The 19,078-nt window shown below is 43.7% G+C and overlaps 1 protein-coding gene across 4 annotated transcripts in view; it reads left to right on the top strand.

Annotated features, from left to right (window-relative positions):
• Positions 1-19,078, top strand: part of PID1 (phosphotyrosine interaction domain containing 1) — a 225,501-nt gene that overhangs the window by 85,608 nt on the left and 120,815 nt on the right. For 2 of the 4 annotated variants that reach the window (XM_019491789.2, XM_006269764.3), the window contains one exon: positions 12,062-12,208. The exons of 1 other annotated variant lie outside the window; for it this stretch is intronic. In XM_019491789.2, the coding sequence (XP_019347334.1) occupies positions 12,062-12,208 (147 nt within the window). Of the gene's footprint in view, positions 1-12,061; positions 12,209-19,078 lie in introns of those variants that run through there. One more of the 4 variants, XM_019491791.2, reaches the window with a different exon arrangement.

Genomic DNA, 19,078 nt, shown 5'->3' with positions numbered 1-19,078 from the left:
GCCCACCTTCACCACCATGCTCCCTGCCTCTTCCCAGGGGCCCTTCCTGGCCGTGTCCCCTCCCTGCCTTTGCAGCAGGAGGGGACAGGGCCCTTGTTGGGGGCAGCAGCCTGTGTCATAATGTTGGTGTAAGCATGAGCCCCTTCCTGGTGGGGGTGCTGCACTGTGGGGCTGGCAGAACTGTGGCAGGCTGCACATGGAAGCACTGGGGTCCCAAGAAGGCCAGAGACTTGCAAGCCTCTGCAGTACTGCCATGGTCTGCAGAGCAGCCCCCACCGGGAAGGGGCTCACACTCTGGGAAGCCATGATGGGGTGCTGCCCATCATGGTCACTCACCCCTTGCTGCTTCAGCTGTCAGGTAGGGGTGGGGCCCAGCCCCTGCTGTTTGGTCTGTGCTCAGGGCAAGCCCCCTCCCGGCAAGAGGGTGTTATTAAGCCACTGGTCCAAGCACAGGGCAAGTGGTGGTTGTGGTTGAACCAGGCAGACCCTGCTGCAGTGCCAGTGGCCAATGCCTGAATAAGCCCCCTCTTGCTGGGAGGGGGCTTGGCCTGAGCACAGAGAGGCCACTGACTCCGCTTTCTGCTCGGGGCCAGCTCCCTCCCAGCAGGAGGGGGGCTTATTCAGCTGCTGGTCCTGAGCACGGGCTGAGCGGTGGCTGAAGCCAGGCCGGGCAGACTCTGCCACTGTGCCAGTGGCCTCTCTGTGCTCTGGGCAAGCCCCCTCCCAGCAGGAAGGAGCTTATTCAGCTGCTGGCACTGCAGCAGAGTCTGCCCACAGACTCTGGCCACAGCTGCTGCTCAGCCTGTGCTTGGGGCCAGAGGCTGAGTAAGCCCCTTCTTGCTGAGAGGGGGCTTGCCCCGAGCACAGACCTGAGCGACAGGGGCTGGGCCCCGCCCCCACCTGGCAGCTGGAGCAGTGAGTGACCATGGTGGGCAGCAGCTTGTCGCAGCTTTCCAGAGTGCAAACCCCCTCCCAGAGCAGCCACTCTGCAGACCGTGGCATTGCTGTGGGGGGTTTGCAGGGCTCTGGTCTGCTTGGGACCATGGTGCTGTCACGTGCAGCCTGCCACAACTCTGCTGGCCCTGCAGTGCAGCACCCCTGCCGGGAAGGGGCTTGCATTCCCACACATTATGACAGGGGCTGCTGCCCTCAACAAGGGCCCTGCACCCTCCCACTGCTGCAGTAGGGAGGGGGCACAGCCAGTCAGGGAGCGCAGGGCAAGAGCAGGCAGATCTGGCTGCTAGTGGGGGTAGAGGGGAGACTAACTCTTCTCTCTGCCCTCCTCTGCCTCAGGGGCCATGGTGACCTGCTGCTGCAGCAGCGAGGTGGAGAGTGCCTAGTAGACCCAGCTTGGGTCCCTGCCAGTGGGATAGAGAGGAGGGAATTAAACCCCTCTCTGGGCAGAACCCTACCCCTGCCTGTCCCTGCTCTGGATGGGGAGCAGAGGAGCAGAGCCAGCCTGGCTGGGCTAGAGCAGAGATCCCAGCCCAGAGAGCATGCTGGGATCCTGGGGATCTCTGGTTTAACCTAACCCACCAAGGGGTCTGGGACAGACATTGCAAAAACCAGTCTGAGCCAAATCTGTTAATTCTGATACTACATTCAACGAGGTTTATCTCAAACCGTTTTCAGCCATTTTGAAACTGGTTTATGTGCACTGAATGTCTGTTCTGTTACAGGTTTAAACCAGTTTCTGATCACTTCAATTGGTTTATGTGTAATTTCCAGTTTCTCCCTAGCCTAGGAGAAATAGGATGTAAGAAATACAGGAAGATCCGTTAACATGGAAATGGCATATATGGGTGAGTGAAGTCCAAGTTGGTGTGAAAAACTCTTATGTCAGAAAGAATTCTCTGGATTGGTGAACTGTTATGAAAAATTAAGCAACAAGTGCTGGACTTGGTTTTTAACAATGCTAAAATCTTTATTTAGTTATTTATTTTACAATTATACATACAGCCTATCCATAGCAAGCACTAAATATATCCCTCAATCAATATCACAATATATGTTCTACTGGTCAATAAAACAAATCAGCTATAAACATTTTTTATCAGAGTATAATTTAGCAATTCAATATGACTCTTTCATGTAATTCCTTCTGTTGATGCTCTGTGTTATTTTGTATAGGAAGACCATTATTAGAGTTATCTAAATATATGATTCCCTCCTACCTTGCTGATGATCTTGATAGTGAAACTTTAATTATTTAGTGGTTAGTTCCAAGCTGTAAATTTGATATCCAAATATTCTTCAAACTTGGATTTTTTTAGATCTAGGATTTGGGTTTGGCCGATCATTTGAGATAAGCCAGGGATTCAGTCATGAAGTTCTTGTATAGCTCCAAACTTCCCCAGTTTGGAGGGTGTTTGTATCTTGGTTGTGTTTTGTTTGGGCAGCAGTCCTGCTGATTGGAATCACATAAACTTGGCAACAGAGCCCAGGAATCCAAGCCAGAGAAAACTCTAAAGTACACAGGGTATGAGAACAAAACGTTTCACATGAATTAAATTGTGATGAAACAGAAATTCTTTAAACTTGTAAAAAAAACAGTGCAATGTGAGCATCATAACATAAGTCATTATGTGACTCTGGGCATTGGTAGAGAGCTTGAGTTATAAATATAAAATTCTGCTAATTAGGGTTTTTTAAGACAGGATATGACTTTTTACAGCAAAGGGCAAAGTATTTCCTACAAATTGCTGTTGATAGCAAGATGAAACGACTTCGTGGTGAGATCCGTTTGAAGTGCTTCCCATTTTGGCTCTGCAAGGTGTCAAAGTCAAGTACCTGGGCCTAAGAGCATGCTCAAAGAAATGGAGCTGGGTCATGTCTACATGGTAAACCTATCATCCCCAACAGCAGCACTTCTGAGCACTGTACTTCTCTGGGTGGGAAGCAGTGCAGCTGCATCTGCAGTGTGCATCAGGCAGCTAAATAGTAGCGTTGAGTGGCAGTACCCTTCTCCATGCTAATAAATCTGGGTCCCAACATTGTAGCGGGAAGCACCCAGCCTCTGCACAGCTCAGGCAGGTAGGCTGAATCTGGGGGACAAAAAAAAAAAGAGATCAGGTTTACCTCTTTTTTTTTTTTTTCCTTCAATGGCACCTGCCTGCACGTGCTGCTGCCGGGTCCTACAGCCCCTGAGCTGCGCAGGGCCTGCTAAGCCTCAAGCACGTCAGCTTATAGCACCCCATGCACTGTTGCACTTTTGTTAGGTAGGAAACTAAAACACCTTGGAGGTGTTTTATCTTGCTACATACCAAAGTTATTTAAAGCACAATATGCTGCCGAGCGTGCAGACAGCAATGCCATTAAAGCGGTGCAAAAGGGCATGTAAGCCTCTTTAATGGCCAATTTTGTGGCCTGTACAAAGACCCCTTCTGATTTAGGAAGCAGCCTACTCTGAGCTGTGCTGTGTACTTAAGGTTGCCTCTGCTGGGTACAGTATATTCCTGGCCTAAGGCACTCAGGGTCTTTGTAAAGACAATGGGGAGAGTAGAAGCCCACATGCTGAGTGAGAAGCAGCTAGGGTGGGACAATAGGAATCACTGAGCACAGGTATATGCTTGAATTCCTGCCAGACTTTGGAGTTTAAGCAGCTTTATCCACTAAATAACCAGAATACAGAGTCCTCTTTTTAGATTAGGTGCTCTTCTTAGATTAGGCCAGCTCAAAATAAAAATAAACTGACTTATCTGTGCTTCTGCATGTCCTATTTTGTTCTTTTTCCTCTGTCATCTTTTATTTCTTCATTTTTCCCACTCCCTGTCTTACCTGTTCCTTTTGGCTCCCATCTTTATTCTGATCTGGTACTTTCATAAGTACATGCAGTCCTTTATTCTCTTTAGAATGCTTCTTCTATTTAATTATAATAACACACCCAAGAACCCAGAAGTTCTTTTAGTTGTTTATCCTGGAGTTATGCTGATTACCGTTTAATTTTGGTACGATTTAGAGATATGAAATAGGAATGATTAGCAATTTTTTTAGCGAAATATACCCTGTCATCTGAGAAAGACTTAATGAATTCAGTTAGTAGAATATATTTATCTCAATATGCTAAACAAGATAGAATTTTAGTAACCTGCTATCTAGCATTAGATAAGTTTCAAAAACATTATCCAGAACATCTTTATTATGTATAGGTAAGTGGGGAAATAGGAGACCTGGAGGAAGAGCAAGCGGGAGGGGGCAACAGGAGATGTGTTCTCATATTTCCTGAGAAATCAGGGCAATTGACTGGGCTGCATCAGTAGGTGTGTTGCTACTGCCAGTAGTTCACGGGATGTGATTATTCCCTTCTATTCAGCACTGGTGAGGCCACATAATGAGTAGTGTGTTCAGTTTTGGGCCCCAGCTACTGAAAGGATGTGGACAAATTGGACAGGGTCAGGTGGAGGGCAACAAAAGTGGTGAGGGGGCTGGGGGCAGTGTTCCCTCTAAGGAGTAGTGGTCTGTGAGTGCGCCGCTTCGGTGTGGCGTGGGACACTTACCGAAGGTAAGATCCGCACTCCTCACCCGGGGCAGGCAGCGAGGCCTGGGGGCTAGGGACCTGGGGGGTTGGGGGCTAGGGCTAGGGGCCTAGGTGCTAGGGCTAGGGGAGAGGGTAGTAAAACATTGGAACAAGTTACTTAGAGAGGTGGTGGAAGCTCCATCTTTGGAGGCTTTCAAGACTTGACTAGACAAAACCTTAGCTGGGATGATCTAGTTGGGGATGGTCCTTCTTTGAGCAGGGGGTTGACTGCCTGGGGTCCGTTCCAACTCTAATTTTCTATGATTCTCTGATATGATCCTAGATTCTACACATTTCTATGTATGTTATTCAGTTTTGCAGTACAGAACATATTGCTGATCAAATGATTTTTACCTTTGATAAGTGGTTCCATATTCTTTGAAGAGGATTTTATTGTATTGTTCCACACAATGTTGTTCAAAGGACCAGTAAAGAACAAATACTGTAAGGCAAAGTTTAAGATCCAGCAAATGGTATTTAAAGTGTCATAGTAACATTTGTTCAAACAGGAAGGCAGCTCAGATGTGATATTTGTTTGTACCCAGTTCTGTTTGCTTGAATAAAACAAAAAAGGTTGGTAAGAGGTAATGGTTCATGTGTTCCATACCAAAATGTTTGGGTTTTTTTTAGTGGAGGACTTAGTGTGTGGTATTTGGTCATAAACTCTTTGGGCTGAATTTATGCCAGCATAAGTCATAAATAGCTCTGCTGATTTTAATCGGAGTTACACTAGTGTAAGCATATTGGTAGGGGCACTGAACTTCATAGAGATTTTTTTTCTGGAACAAGATGGGTAGATGTAGGGTTTTCACCACTTCTGAGCATTACAGTCACCATCACATTAGAGAAAATATATTTTAGCTTCTTATGTTTCTTCTGCATTGTCAGTTGCATACAGTGGTGGGTTCATTCTCCCAAACTGCAGGATAGTGGTACAGTGCGCGGATCAACACTTTTTGCATTTCAGTGGACTTTGCTGGTAGAGGAAGTACTATGTGCATAGTAGTAAGTTTGATTTAAGTGTTGTGTGCTACCTTTTTTCTATGGAAGGAACTATAGATTCCATGTGCATTTGGTTACTGCTGCTTTATGGCTTTAAATTGGAAAAACGTTTCTAATCTTGGGTGTCTTGTGGGGTTGAGGTACACTGATACTGACTTTCTACAAGACAGTACTACCATGGTAAACCCTCTTTTGACTCTTATCTAATCTAAAACTCTTCTTTGTTACAAATTCATTTCTTATCAGTCTGCATCTGGAACTATTTGTTGATCCGCACTTGCAGTTTATGGTACCACCAGATTTGGCTAAGAGACCTTATTAGGAGCCCTAACTCATCATTTAAGTTCTTCTGCTTTATCTGTGGCAGGCTAGGGTGTTATGTTTTGTGGTTGTGTCAGGACTGACTAGTTTAGCTAATAGGTTAGACAATGGATTTGTATAGAATGGTTTGGAGAGGGATGATCCTGTCTCATGCAAGGTGTTGGACAAGATAACCTCTGGAAGTCCCTTCCAGGCCTACTTTTCTATGATTCTATGATTTGGCTAAATTTGATTCTGTATTATAGTTTTCTTACCTGGATTTTTATGATGTTGTGACTAATAAAAATCATCTCTCTCTCATGTACACACAGAGCTAGTAAGCGTTACATAATGTGAATATTGAAGAATATTATTTACACGCTGAAAAAGAGAGTGCAGAAGCACTAAATAGTCTTACTATAAATGCTCAACATATATTCATTTTTGTACTCGGGACTATTTTCTTCGGGCAAAATCGTAAAATAAAAACATAGAATCTTTATTTTTGAGTTTTAACTATAGCATAAACTATGAGCTAGAGTTAATATTTAGTAAATACATACTCCTTAGATTGATAGCAGTAGAACTATACTTTTGTGCCTGCTGTCTTTGCATATTCAGAGGAATATAGATATGATGAAAACATGTTAGAAAGTTGTGGTCACTGTGCAAAATTAATCTACAGCTAAAAAAAGTTACTTATGTGATGTAAGGGTGGCAAATTTTGCTGCCACTCAGGTGATTACTGTACAAGACTAAAACTTGGTCTCCCTGGGGTAATAATCATCATGGAGGCCTCTGAGGAAAATTGTACATATTGTACCACCTTTGGCATCTTGAGGATTCCAAAGGCTGCTTAGCTACATGGAAGAAGACATGTTCAACCTTCTTTGTTTGGAAGAGTGATCTCTTCTGAGGGTAGTGAATTGAATTGAAAAGGGGAGCTTCAGGAGTTTTAAGAATGACTTCAATAACCAAAGCCACGATTTTGTATTAAAATAACCTTTTAGGAGTATTATTAGCTTACAAGCATGTAACTAGAATGCTAATTACAACACTAATCCTTCTTGCAGCTTTCTTTGACAATCAGACTGTGGTGAATGCTTAAGCAATTTCAGACTTGCTGGTAAGTCCTGTGTGTGTTATATTGCTTAGAGTCTTTAAATTTTTGCAAGCATGGTCTTAATCAATAACACCACTTACATGGGCACAGTGTGTTTTGTGCACAGTTGGAAAAGTTTCCTGTCTAGATGACTTGATGACAATATAAGAACTACAAAATTAAACTTAGTGGTTATGGCACAGAAAAAAATGTGAATAGCATAGTATGCACTGATGCATAATGTGGTAAATTGTTAAAAGTCATGCTTTTAAAGGACTAAGGGAACTTAAAGATCTTACTTAAGGGATCTTACAGATTGTGAACTAAGAAGACAGGAAAGTTATTGCTTCAAGGTCATTGCTGAATTTTTGTTTAAGGTACCTTGGTTAGCATTTGCCAGGTTTTCACTAAAGCTGCCAGTTTGGAATAGAAACTAAGGCACAGGCTTATTAAGGACTTGACCATGCACACAGCTTTAAGAAAGTGAGTAATTTAACTGACTAACATTGGCTACTGAGAAGTTGAAAGTTCGAGGCCACAGCAGAAGCGCTTATGGGACAGCCCTGTCAGATTTCAAAGAATCTGTGAATTCTGCTAAATACCTTGTCACAAGCAGTGCTAAGTTGACTTAAAATAAGGCAACTTAACTAAGTGAACTTAACTTAAGCCACATTGGAGTGTACATATGTACAGCTCCTTGATGTGGTGGCAGCCATCTTGTGAGCTAAGCCAACTTAACTAATGCAACTCAAGATAATATACCTCTGAGGTTTAAGTTGACTCTGCTCCACATACATGCATACGCTCTGACAGTGAAGTCAGCTTAACTGTCAGAAAGTTAGTATGTGTGTACATACCCAAGGACATGTAAAGAAAGAAAAGACCACATATGTTTCAGTGGGACTGCTTACATTTTCAAAATTAACCATATGTTTAAGTACTTTGCTTAGTCAGAATCTCACTATGTAGTATGGGCTGGCAGTTGGAGTACTGCGTGCAATTCTGGGTGCCGCAATTCAAGAGGGATGCAGATAACCTGGAGAGGGTCCAGAGAAGGGCCACTCATATGGTTAAGGGCCTGCAGACTAAGCCCTATGAGGAGAGACTAGAGAAACTGGATCTTTTCAGCCTCCGCAAGAGAAGGTTGAGAGGCGACCTTGTGGCTGCCTATAAGTTCATCACGGGGGCACAGAAGGGAATTGGTGAGTATTTATTCACCAAGGCGCCCCCGGGGGTTACAAGAAATAATGGCCACAAGCTAGCAGAGAGCAGATTTAGATTGGACGTTAGGAAGAACTTCTTCACAGTTCGAGTGGCCAGGGTCTGGAACGGGCTCCCAAGGGAGGTGGTGCTCTCCCCTACCCTGGGGGTCTTCAAGAGGAGGTTAGATGAGCATCTAGCTGGGGTCATCTAGACGCAGCACTCTTTCCTGCTTATGCAGGGGGTCGGACTCGATGATCTATTGAGATCCCTTCCGACCCTAACATCTATGAATCTATGAATCCTTACTTTTCTGTGGCAGCTATGATATGGCTGTACTAATAGTGCAGATTTCTCTCTACATCAACAATGTCCCTCAGTTTCAAGTAAAATAACCTCCTTTATTTCTGAGGCGTACTTCTGAATCCATGCTTATTCTGTCCTGGCCCCCTCTGGCTACTAGTCAGCAGTTTACTGCCAGTTGCAGTTGTGGGTTTTTAAGCATTTGTCCACTGCCAACTGGACTGAAGCCACTCTAAAACTCACTAAAATACTGAATAGCTTTCATGTGCTAGACAGTATTCTCTATCCTTTCTAATGTCTTTGTTGATGGCTGTTGAAACAGAAGAGAAACAGATCATTGTCATAGCTTTTTCCCATTTTTGGTTACACCATGTTCTCTCCACCTCACAAGTTGATAGGAATACTCAGTAGGCAAAATGAGCTGTCTGGGGTCAGATCCAGTGAATTAAAAAAATTATCAGTGAACTTAAAAGTCTTGCCACTAACTTCAGCAGGCAGTGGATCAAGAGAGTTGGAAATATTCTCTTCAAGAGTGATGTTATTATAAAGAAATATGTTTAATTAAAGGAAATGATGGGTATAAGAAGGAATCGCTCTTTATTTCAGTTGAGTGTTTCTCTCCATATCTTTCTTTTTTTCTCTTCCTCAGCCTGCTAATCTCTGAAAATAGAAGTTTTGGCCCAGAAGGATGAAGCAGTTATGCACTAGGTTAGAATATCAGTTTTAATGCAAAAGTCTTCCAGTCATGAATCAGTGTGCCAGTAATATAGTACTACTCCAGGTTAAAAATAAGTTTTATTTTACATTCCCTGTTACCTTTCCCCATCCATGTACACATGTAAATGAGCAGAGAGCCTTTGTGCCTTTTGCTTGACAGGACAGTTGTGTTGTTCATGAGGTGGTGTCATAGGAGGGGAAAGTATTAAGACCTGTGAGAAAATGCTGGCAAAAGAAGGAATGTGGTAAAAAATCCTCTTGCAGAGCTTTGTGATCTTCCTATGTTCCAAGTCTGTATTACTCTGTATTTTTTATGTTTTCTGCTGAAGAAAGAAGAAAGCAAGTTTAGCAAATCTGTAGCCTATATTTAACTTCAATTTAAGTGATACAGAGGTGCAATTTAGAAGATTAGCAATTACTTAACTGGACTAGCAAGCACTGTGCCATAACTGATGTTTAGAAAACTGAGATCTCTAACTTTGAGAGTATTTTGCATACATGAAAGGCAGTAAGTAAGCACACTATTTCTAAGCTTTTGCAAAAATGCACTGACGAAACCCTAGATAATTCAAAAGAAAAGATTCTGTAATCAAAATGGGGAAAAAATTAAATAAGTTTGTGAAAAAGAATGTTCCTTGTGACCTAGAAATAACTATCCACAAACATCTCCATAATGTGACTTGTCAAAGTATATTCTTTAATGTATAATCATGTTAAAAAGCTCTTTTGCTAAGATAACATGCTACTGTGTTTGGGGAGTGATGAGATAATGTGTAATGTGAATCAAAGGCAGATTAAAAATAATAGGAGTAGATCTCTTCACTGGAGTGGAAATTTAAATGCTTGCATAAACAACATGGACAGATTCAGAGAAGCTGTGAAGTGTTATGACAGGCTTCATGGGTTGGATAGGAAGGCAAGTATTATTTTCACAGACTATCCATGCTTATGAGAGTGTTTAACATGCGGGTTTAGTATTCTCTATTATAACTATCTTTGACTCTAAACATGTATGATGTAGGGATAAAAGTGTTCTTGGGTGTATCTACCTATACTATCATCATGCAGTGATTAAACTCCGGTGCATATCGTACTGGAGTTTATTGCTCCATGGCATGTCATTTGAATGTGTGCCTGGGACTGTGGCATGTTGAGCCAAGTCAGAGCAACCCTGGCTGGCAGGGGACATGGGAGGTCAGCCTGCCAGCTTAGGGCTGCTCTGACTTGGCTCAACATGCTGAGGAGGGACTGGCTGGGGCACGAGGGTGCTCCTGTGCAGGTCTAGCTGGCAGGCAGCCCCTGCACCGAAGCACCTTCATGCACTATCCAGCCGGGTCAGTGTCTACACGTGCACTGCTGTGCATGAAAAAACTCCACAACAGGGTAGTACTTGTATTTACTGCTGTGGAGTTAATTAGTTTCCTGCAGGCTAATAGGACCGCACATGTAGACAATAGATGTTTACTGCAGAGCTAATTAGTCTACTATGCAGTAAATGTCTCATGTAGATGTGCTCTCCAAGTAGTGTATGTTTTAACAGTCTTTCAGTTAGCTTTTTTGCAATATGTTTTTGTAAATTATACACAGAGTTTCGTTGCTGAGGTCTTCTCATGCATTTTGAATGAAAACCCAAATCTATAAAAATCCATATGAAAATTTCATGTTGAGCAAATGTACATAACATTTTGGGTAAGTCTAAATGAATCAAATATTTATATGGCTCTCAGTCTTGTAACGCAGGGATGAAAATACATGGATTCTGTTGCTAGTTCTGATACAGCCTTCCTGTGTGACCAGGAAAGCCACTCATCCTAGGAAAAGAGAGGTTAAAGGAAGCTACCTAAAAGTGATGACTGCACAATACATTGAAATCTGCTGACAGAATTAAAGTACAGTTTTGCTATTATCAATAAATATTTACAAAATCAGAGATGAAGATTTCCATTCAGAAAATTAATCAACAATAAAATGAGAAGGTTAAGGGTGTGTGAAATTAATGGGGCTGAATTTGGAGATTTTAATGAAGCCATTTTTATTTAGAAACACATATTATATGTTATTTGCACGGAGCATTATATTTATTCAATTTATAATTCTGTTTTTTTCCACAAATGAAGTAGTGATGGTCAACCAGTATAAGGTTCAGAGTTCATAATCAATTCATAGAAGCATCCAAATAGACAAGTGTTTCTGTCATGTTTTTGATTCTGCACAATTGGTTTGGAAATTTCTTCAGAAGAGTTTTACTTAATTTTAAAACTATTTACAGTATTTGTTTTAAAATGGGTGCCCTTAATAACTTACCATTTATTGCATTTAATATAATCACTCTTAGAAGTTTATTTTCTATAATTTCTTATCCTAATCTTAGGCAATAGTGTTAGCAAAAAAATAATAAAGTGGCAAGTTTCTATGCTACCTCCTCTACTGCTATGTCCCCGTAATTAAATTTACATGAGAGAACAGAACATGACAGGGAAATAGAAGCCCAGAGTGGGGGAATATAATAGGAGAAAGGGAAAGTAAAGTTTCTTTGAAAGGCTCATTGTTGATTGAGAAAATGTCCAGTTATAGTATCACAGTGATAAGAGGTTTTGCCTTTTCCCTTTTCTATCCCAGTATTTTTTTTCCTTTCCACTTTATCATGGGTAGGATTTATTTTGGTGGGGTTTACTTTCCTTGTATGACTAGTCTGTGGAAATATGTAATGTATAACTGGGATCTTAACCAATCTCTATGGGATCCACAGGTACCTGGCACTCGTGAAAATTGAGACCCTTTTGCAATATTTAAAATATCTACTACTTCACCATCAGGTTTCCAAGGTCCTGAATAGATAGTTAAAGTCACTCAAATGGAAGATGTATGTCAGTTTTTCTTTGTCAGCAATCAACTTAATTGAATTTTTTTAAATTATTTAGCACTTTCAGACCATGTTGAAGACTAAATTGAATGTCCTAACTCTTCGAAAAGAGCCGCTTCCTACAGTGATCTTCCATGAACCAGAGGCCATTGAGCTGTGCACCACAACTCCATTAATGAAGACCCGGACTCATACTGGATGCAAGGTACTTCAAAACTAAAAAAGCCCAGGTATAAGACAGTTGTTGGTGTTCTACACATGTAAGAGGAAATTAAAAATAAAATGTTGTTGTTATTTTGGAAGCCCCACTATGTAGCACTAATGCTGTGCTATTTGTATATATAAAATCTTTTATTTATGTCTTTGATGTGTGAGTTCTGTTCCTCAATAAATAGGTTCTCACAGATGGAGAAATGAAACTCTAAATGAGTTTTACAGTTTTGGTTATCAAAATTGCTTGAATCCTGACCTTCAAAGATTCTTTATTATATTCAGTATTATAACATTTATATCATGGTATCATTTCTTCTGGGTTAATTTAAATATGATTATTTTGCATAAATGCTAACGCTGAAATGAGAGAGGGTCCCAATCCTGCATATCTATTCAGTGATTTTTATTAACATGACTATAATCTCATCCCATACCTATTCAATGATTCTTACTAACATGAATATAATCCCATTGAAATAGGTTTACAGGATAAAGTCTTAGATGTAAAAATTAAGTTAGAGTTTGAATCAGTAAAACAACAACATTAATTTATCCAGCTACATCAGGGTGTACAGCAATGTGGAGTCCCTTCTGGTAGCCCACTAGAAAACCAGTGGATTGGATGTAACAGGTCTGCGGTCCAGATCCGGCCCATGGGCTGTATGGTTGAGCCCTCTGCTTTGGCAGAACCAAATGGTCAGTCACATTTACTGGTAGCTGAATCAGATGATCAGCAGTAATGTGCACTGAAGCAACAGTTTACTTATCTTGGTTCTCACTTGCTATGCAGTGACCTTTTCTGATGGACACGCTTACAACAGTAGTAGGTGCACTCCTAGATAAAATCAGCTCCACCGGCATGCTGATGCCACCAACGCTTCAGTGACAAACTTCTGTGGCAGGAATGTTGCTTTCATGTAACTCTTTGCTATAATCAAAGCTGGGAAGAGATTTTCTTTAGTATAAAGTGCTTCAAGTGAGCTGAACACAATATATTAACTTGCAGGTTTTACTGTTCTTTCCTGATGATGTCTCTTATGCTCTATGTCGATGCATAATTACGTTTTAGGGGGCAGTACCACTCAAAATTAACACCCATACAGAGTCTGGCTTCCCTATCAAGTGTGAGATGGTTCAGCAATGCTTTCTGAAAGCAAATTTACCTCTGTTTGAGAATGTGATTGTGGAGTTTCAGTGATTAGTTTTTGACTTATCCTGTGTCTCTTATCCTGTGTCTCTTCAGTGTGGCACATGGGGAGTTCAGAGAAGATGGCACAGTGGCAGAGGAGCTGCTGAAACAGTGGCTCCAGTCCTGGGCTAGGGCTGCCCTTGCATCTGCTGCCTGGCCAGTGCCAGAGGCACTGCGTGCTCCAAGCCCTGGGCCAGACTATCAAACAGTAGAGGGGAGGGGGCATATAGCTAGGGTGGGGCAGGCACCAGGTTGGGGGCAAGTGGCAGGAGGGACCAGGCACTGGGCAGGCAATTCACTAGGGGGCAGGCTGCATGGGGGGCAAGTGGTCAGGGTGGCAGGCATCAGGGGCATTTATACACATGCTGCAGGAGGGGGCAGTGCTTTAATTAGAGCGGCTCTGAGAGCTCTCAGAGCCGCTCTAATTAAGGCGCCTGGAGTATCTTGTGCATCAGCATCCCCATGCTTCAAAATGGCGGTGGGCATTGAACAAGCTTTAGATAAAGCATGCCCACCACCATTTTGAAGTGTGGGGACGTTGATACACGAGATGCGGGAGGCTGCTGCAGCGCGGTAATTACCACACTCCAGGAGACTTGATTTATCGAGTCTGCTTTGTTACACTGGAATTACAGCATGTTGGAGTGGCCTCCCTAATAGGGTATAGTCACTCCGGGGCACAAGTGATGGGCAGGCAGACACCAGGGGAAAGCAAGTGGCAGAGAGGGCAGGTGGCAGGAAGGCAGGCACTGGGGGAGGCAACTGGTGTGGTAGGGCATGGGACAAGGCCCCCGCCCTTTCCCTGCTGTTGCCCCCTTGTAGCTGCTTTCCCTGCCACAGCGGTTGTGGGAAGGGGATGTGAATTTAAGGTGAGCCTCCAGTAATTGTTCAGATGCTAAAAATTTAGATAAGATTGTTGTCATCGGAACTGTCGGTCTTTGATTATTAAATCTGATGCGCTCAATTGGAAACTTCCTCTTCTCAGTGTAGCACTGACTACCTGAGATGGAGGTTAGAAACTTGAAACACTGACAGAAAATAAGTGGCTCAAAATGGAAGCATCTCAAAATGATGTGGGCCTATTTTCTTTTTAAAAAGTAGATCTTTAAAAGTTTTATCTGTAGATTTTATTCTCTGGTATATTATTAACTTCTGCAGATTTTCATATTTCTTGTTCTCAGTCCCATCAAACTGTGGAGGCATTGTAAAAGGAGCCTGCTAAATGAGTCTTGCGTAGTCTGCTGCTGCTTTTCAGGCATTGTTACTATAATGAAAAAAGGAGAGAGGTTAAATGTGTTGTCTGTAACTTGTGAAGTGGTGTCATAAGTTTAACTTTTTTATTAAACTGCAAGGCTCTTTTAAGTAAGGACTAAAGTATTCATGACTGGAGATGGTAGTAGTTTCACTCAAATGTAGCTATCTTGCCCTAAGAGAAATTTTATTCTTCCTATTTCCATCAACTTGGATGACATGTTCCTTTATACTTGGATGGATGTGGCAGGCCTTAATGAGAGGAACAGAAGCTTAATGAAGCATATTATTAATCCAAGTTAGATTACCAACATTCAGTCCTTTTTGGGAATAAGCTCTTGTAAATAGCAAAATACATTTCTATAGTACAGTATATGCAGTTGTTATAAACTGTCTGCATTTTTCATTTGTTTTAACTGGGAAGATAATTTAAATTCAAGTGCATCTCCATTGGAGGTATACTATTCATATTTTTTTAGATGACCTCTTATTTCAAGTGATTTTGTAGCTGGGATGATCCAGGAAAGATGTAAGAGATGAGCCTTTTCAACTTTTTTTTTTCCAAATGGACTGGATGGTAATTGACATTAGTGAGATATTGACATCTTAAAGCCAAATCTCACTCCCATTGATAATTAACACATTAATTAAGAATTACAGTAACAAACCATACTTGTAACTGTAGGTTGGTGCAAAAATCCCTGCATGAGAGGGGGAAAAGGATCAAGTCCTGAGTTAGTTTCCTAGATGTCCATATCGTTCTTGTTCTGTTTGCCTAGGTCTTAGCATAATGGAGTCCTGGTCTAGAGGCATTCCTAGGCACTACTGCAACACAGTGTACCTGCGTATGGTACGGTTTAATGTCATATTGAAGACTGCAGGTTAGATCCTGATCATTATATCTTTGTCAAACTAATTACCTTTACTGGCAACACCTGAGGCTAGCATGAAAGGGGACAGAGTTTGTCTGACTGAAAAATCTATAATTAATTTCTAGTCACTAATATTGCCTCCTGACTGAAAAATAATGATCTAATTATAGTCCAGAAAATAAGACGATTCCACCGGTGTTCATGCAAAATTGGTTAAACAAAATATTACAGTAAAAATGTACTCTCTTGGGCCTGATTGTGATCTCTTTTGTACTAGCATTGATGAGGAACAATTACTTTGAACCAGATACAGCTATATCCATATTAAATATGGCGTGAATTAGAAGATAGTCAGGAACAGAGAAACATTCTAGAGCATTAGCTAATTCCTAAGCATTATTACTATTGACAGTGTACCTTAATAGTCTCTGTTCCAGTGCACCAGTATCTTGCTTGGATATTGTTTTTGTCTGTCTAGGCATTTTCTGGTCTTGTACATTTTGATTGCAAATTCTTTGGGGCAGAGCTGTTTCATTACATGCATTTATAACATTTTCTCCACCTGGGATTCTGATTTTGCTCAGAACTCCCAAGCAACACCAAATGAAAAATAAGTGATTTATATATTAGGGCTGCCTGAAGCTTCAGCTGGCTGTTCGATTTGGAGGAGATTTTGGCTTGGTTCAGTGGCCGAATCTCCAAACCCAAATAGAATCAGGGGACCCATTTAAAGGTCTGAATCGATTCAAAGCTCTCCGAATATTCGGAAAAGATTTGGAGAGCTTTGATGATTCGGGCAATCCCCAGTGGCTGCAGCAGGGAGCTGCAGCTGACTCTGAGCTGGTATGTATTGGGGCGGGGGAGGGAGGCTGGGGGAGGGGGGAGGGGACCATGGAGGTCTCCTGCCAGCACCCCCCAACCCCTGCCTGCTCTCTCAGCCCCCCCATGGATGCCTCCACCTGCCTCAGCTCTGTACTTTAAAGAAAAGCCCCAGGGCTCACCGGGTGCTGCCTGGCAGGGGGGCGAGCCCCGCACCCCTCACTGCCCCACGCTGCATGGGGGGGCTCTGCCACGAGCCCCCCAACCCCTCTTGGTCCCCTACCATTTTAAGGAGAAAAAAAAAAAAGCTCTGGGACTCACCACTCCTACAGCAGCCTCGGGGCTTCGGGGGGCTCGTGCAGAGCCCCCCACATAGCGTGGAGCAGTGGGGGGGGCAGTGGGGATTGCTCCCCGCCAACAGGAGCGGTGAGCCTGGGGCTTTTCTCTCTTTTTTTTTTTTCTTTTCTTAAAGGGCCGGAGCTGGCCTGGGTGGGGCATCCATGGGGGGGGCTGGGGGAGTGAGGGGGGTGTTTGAGGGGCTTGTGCAGAACCCCCCACACAACGTGGGGCAGTGGGGATTGCCCTCTGCCCGGCAGCACCTGCTGAGCACTGGGTTGTTTTTTTTCCCAAACAGCTGGGAGCTGGGGCGGGCAGAGCAGCCATTGTCAAGCTGGGAGAGTGGGCAGGGAATGGGCCTGGCCTGACTGATTCAGAGATTCGGTAACAGCCAGATCTCTGAATTGGATTTAGCCGAATCGATTCGGGATAGTGATTCGAATAATCAAAGCGAAGCACTGTCACCCAAATTGGCAGAATCTGAATTCGAAGCAGATACTAGCTGCTTTGCACAGGCCTCTTATATATCATATTTACTCAAATCCAAGTTCAGATTTTTTCCCACTCATTTAACATGGGGCTAGGGGGAAAGCCTCATCTGGGGGTTGAGAGCTGGGGCCAGGGCTGGGGCTAGAGCTGTTGCCACTGCCACTGATACCTTGCTGGGGCCAGTGTGGCTTAAGGTGGCTTGTGCGGTGGGGGAGGGGATGCTTGAGGGTGACTGCGTGATCTGGGGGGATGTATGGGGGAGACCACATGGTGCAAGGGGGAATGCAGGGGAGACCACGTGATGTGTGTAGGGGAATACAGGGGAGACCACACAGCAGCAGGGGAACTGCTGCACCTCCAGTTCCAACTTCTGCTACCAGCACTACTGCTACCTGGCCAATACTGGAGCCAGAGCCAAGAACTGGAGGATGGCAGGAAGGCAGGTGGGGGAGATAAGGTGTTAGGGTCTCACTGCCCCCTTCCCCCATTGGCCACTGCTTTTCCTGCTTCTGCTTTTCTGCTGCTGAAGTGGGGGGATGAATTTAAGATAGCCCTCCAATAATTAAGTCCTATACATGGACAATTATAACAAATTTATAATTTTCATAGTTTCATAGTTGGTAGGGTCAGAAGGCACCTGAGCAGATCATTAAGTCCAACCCCCTGCCATGGGCAGGAAAGAATGCTGGGGTCAATCAACCCCGGCTAGGTGATTGTCTAGCCTACTTTTGAAGACCCTCAGGGTAGGAGTGAGCACCACTTCCCTTAGAAGTTGCTTCCAGATCCTAGCCGCCCTGACTGTGAAGTAGTGCTTCCTGATGTCAAGCCTGAACCTACTCTCAGTCAACTTGTGGCTGTTATTCCTAGTTACTCCTGGTAGTGTTCGGGGGAATAGGGACTCTCCCGTTCCCTGCTGGTCCCCCTGATAAGTTTATAGATGGCCACCAGATCCCCTCTCAGACTTCTCTTGTGGAGGCTGAACAGGTTCAGGTGTTGTAGCCTCTCCTCCTAGGGCCTGTCCTGCTGCCCCCTGATCATGTGAGTGGCCCTCCTCTGGACCCTCTCCATGTTGTCCACATCCCTCCTGAAGTGTGGTGCCCAGAACTGGATGCAGTACTCCAACTGCAGCTTTACCAGTGTCACATAGAGGAGGAGGATCACCTCCTTGGACCTGCTCGTGATGCATCTGTGGATGCATGACAAGGTGCGTTTAGCCTTACTGACCGCATCATCACATTGGCAGCCCATGTTCATCTTGGAATCAATAGTGACTCCAAGATCCTTTTCTGCCTCTGTGCTGACGAGAAGGGAGTTCCCCAGCCTGTAAGTATGCTGCTGGTTCTTCTTCCCCAGGTGTAATACCTTGCACTTGTCAGTATTGAATCCCGTCCTGTTCTCATCTGCCCACCCCTGTAACCTGTCCAGATCTAGTTGTAGCCTGTCCCTCCCTTCTAGCCTGCCCACCTCTCCCCACATCTTAGTGTCATCCGCGAATTTGAACAAGGTGCTTTTCACCCCCTCATCCAAGTCACTGATAAAGATGTTAAACAGTGTGGGCCCGAGAATTGAGCCCTGGGAGACCCCACTGCCCATGTCCCTCCAGTTCAAAAATGACCTGTCTACTACCACTCTCTGGGTGTGGCCCTCCAATCAATTTGTGACCCATCCGACTGTAGGAATTGATGCTACAGTTGCCTAATTTTTTAATGAGAACAGGGTGAGAGACAGTGTCGAAAGCCTTCCTGAAGTCCAGAAAGATTACATCCACTGCAACACCTGCATCTAAGGATTTTGTGACTCGGTTGTAGAAGGCAACCAGGTTGGTCTGACAGGACCTGCCCCTAATGAACCCATGTTGGTTGCCCCTAAGCATAATCTCCCCTGCTGGTCCCTCGCAGATGTGCTC

The sequence above is a fragment of the Alligator mississippiensis genome, chromosome 7, assembly GCF_030867095.1.
Source record: "Alligator mississippiensis isolate rAllMis1 chromosome 7, rAllMis1, whole genome shotgun sequence".
NCBI classification, from domain to species: Eukaryota; Metazoa; Chordata; order Crocodylia; family Alligatoridae; genus Alligator; species Alligator mississippiensis.
The sequence above is the reverse complement of the archived record's forward strand: the minus strand, read 5'-3'. Positions and strand labels throughout refer to the sequence as shown.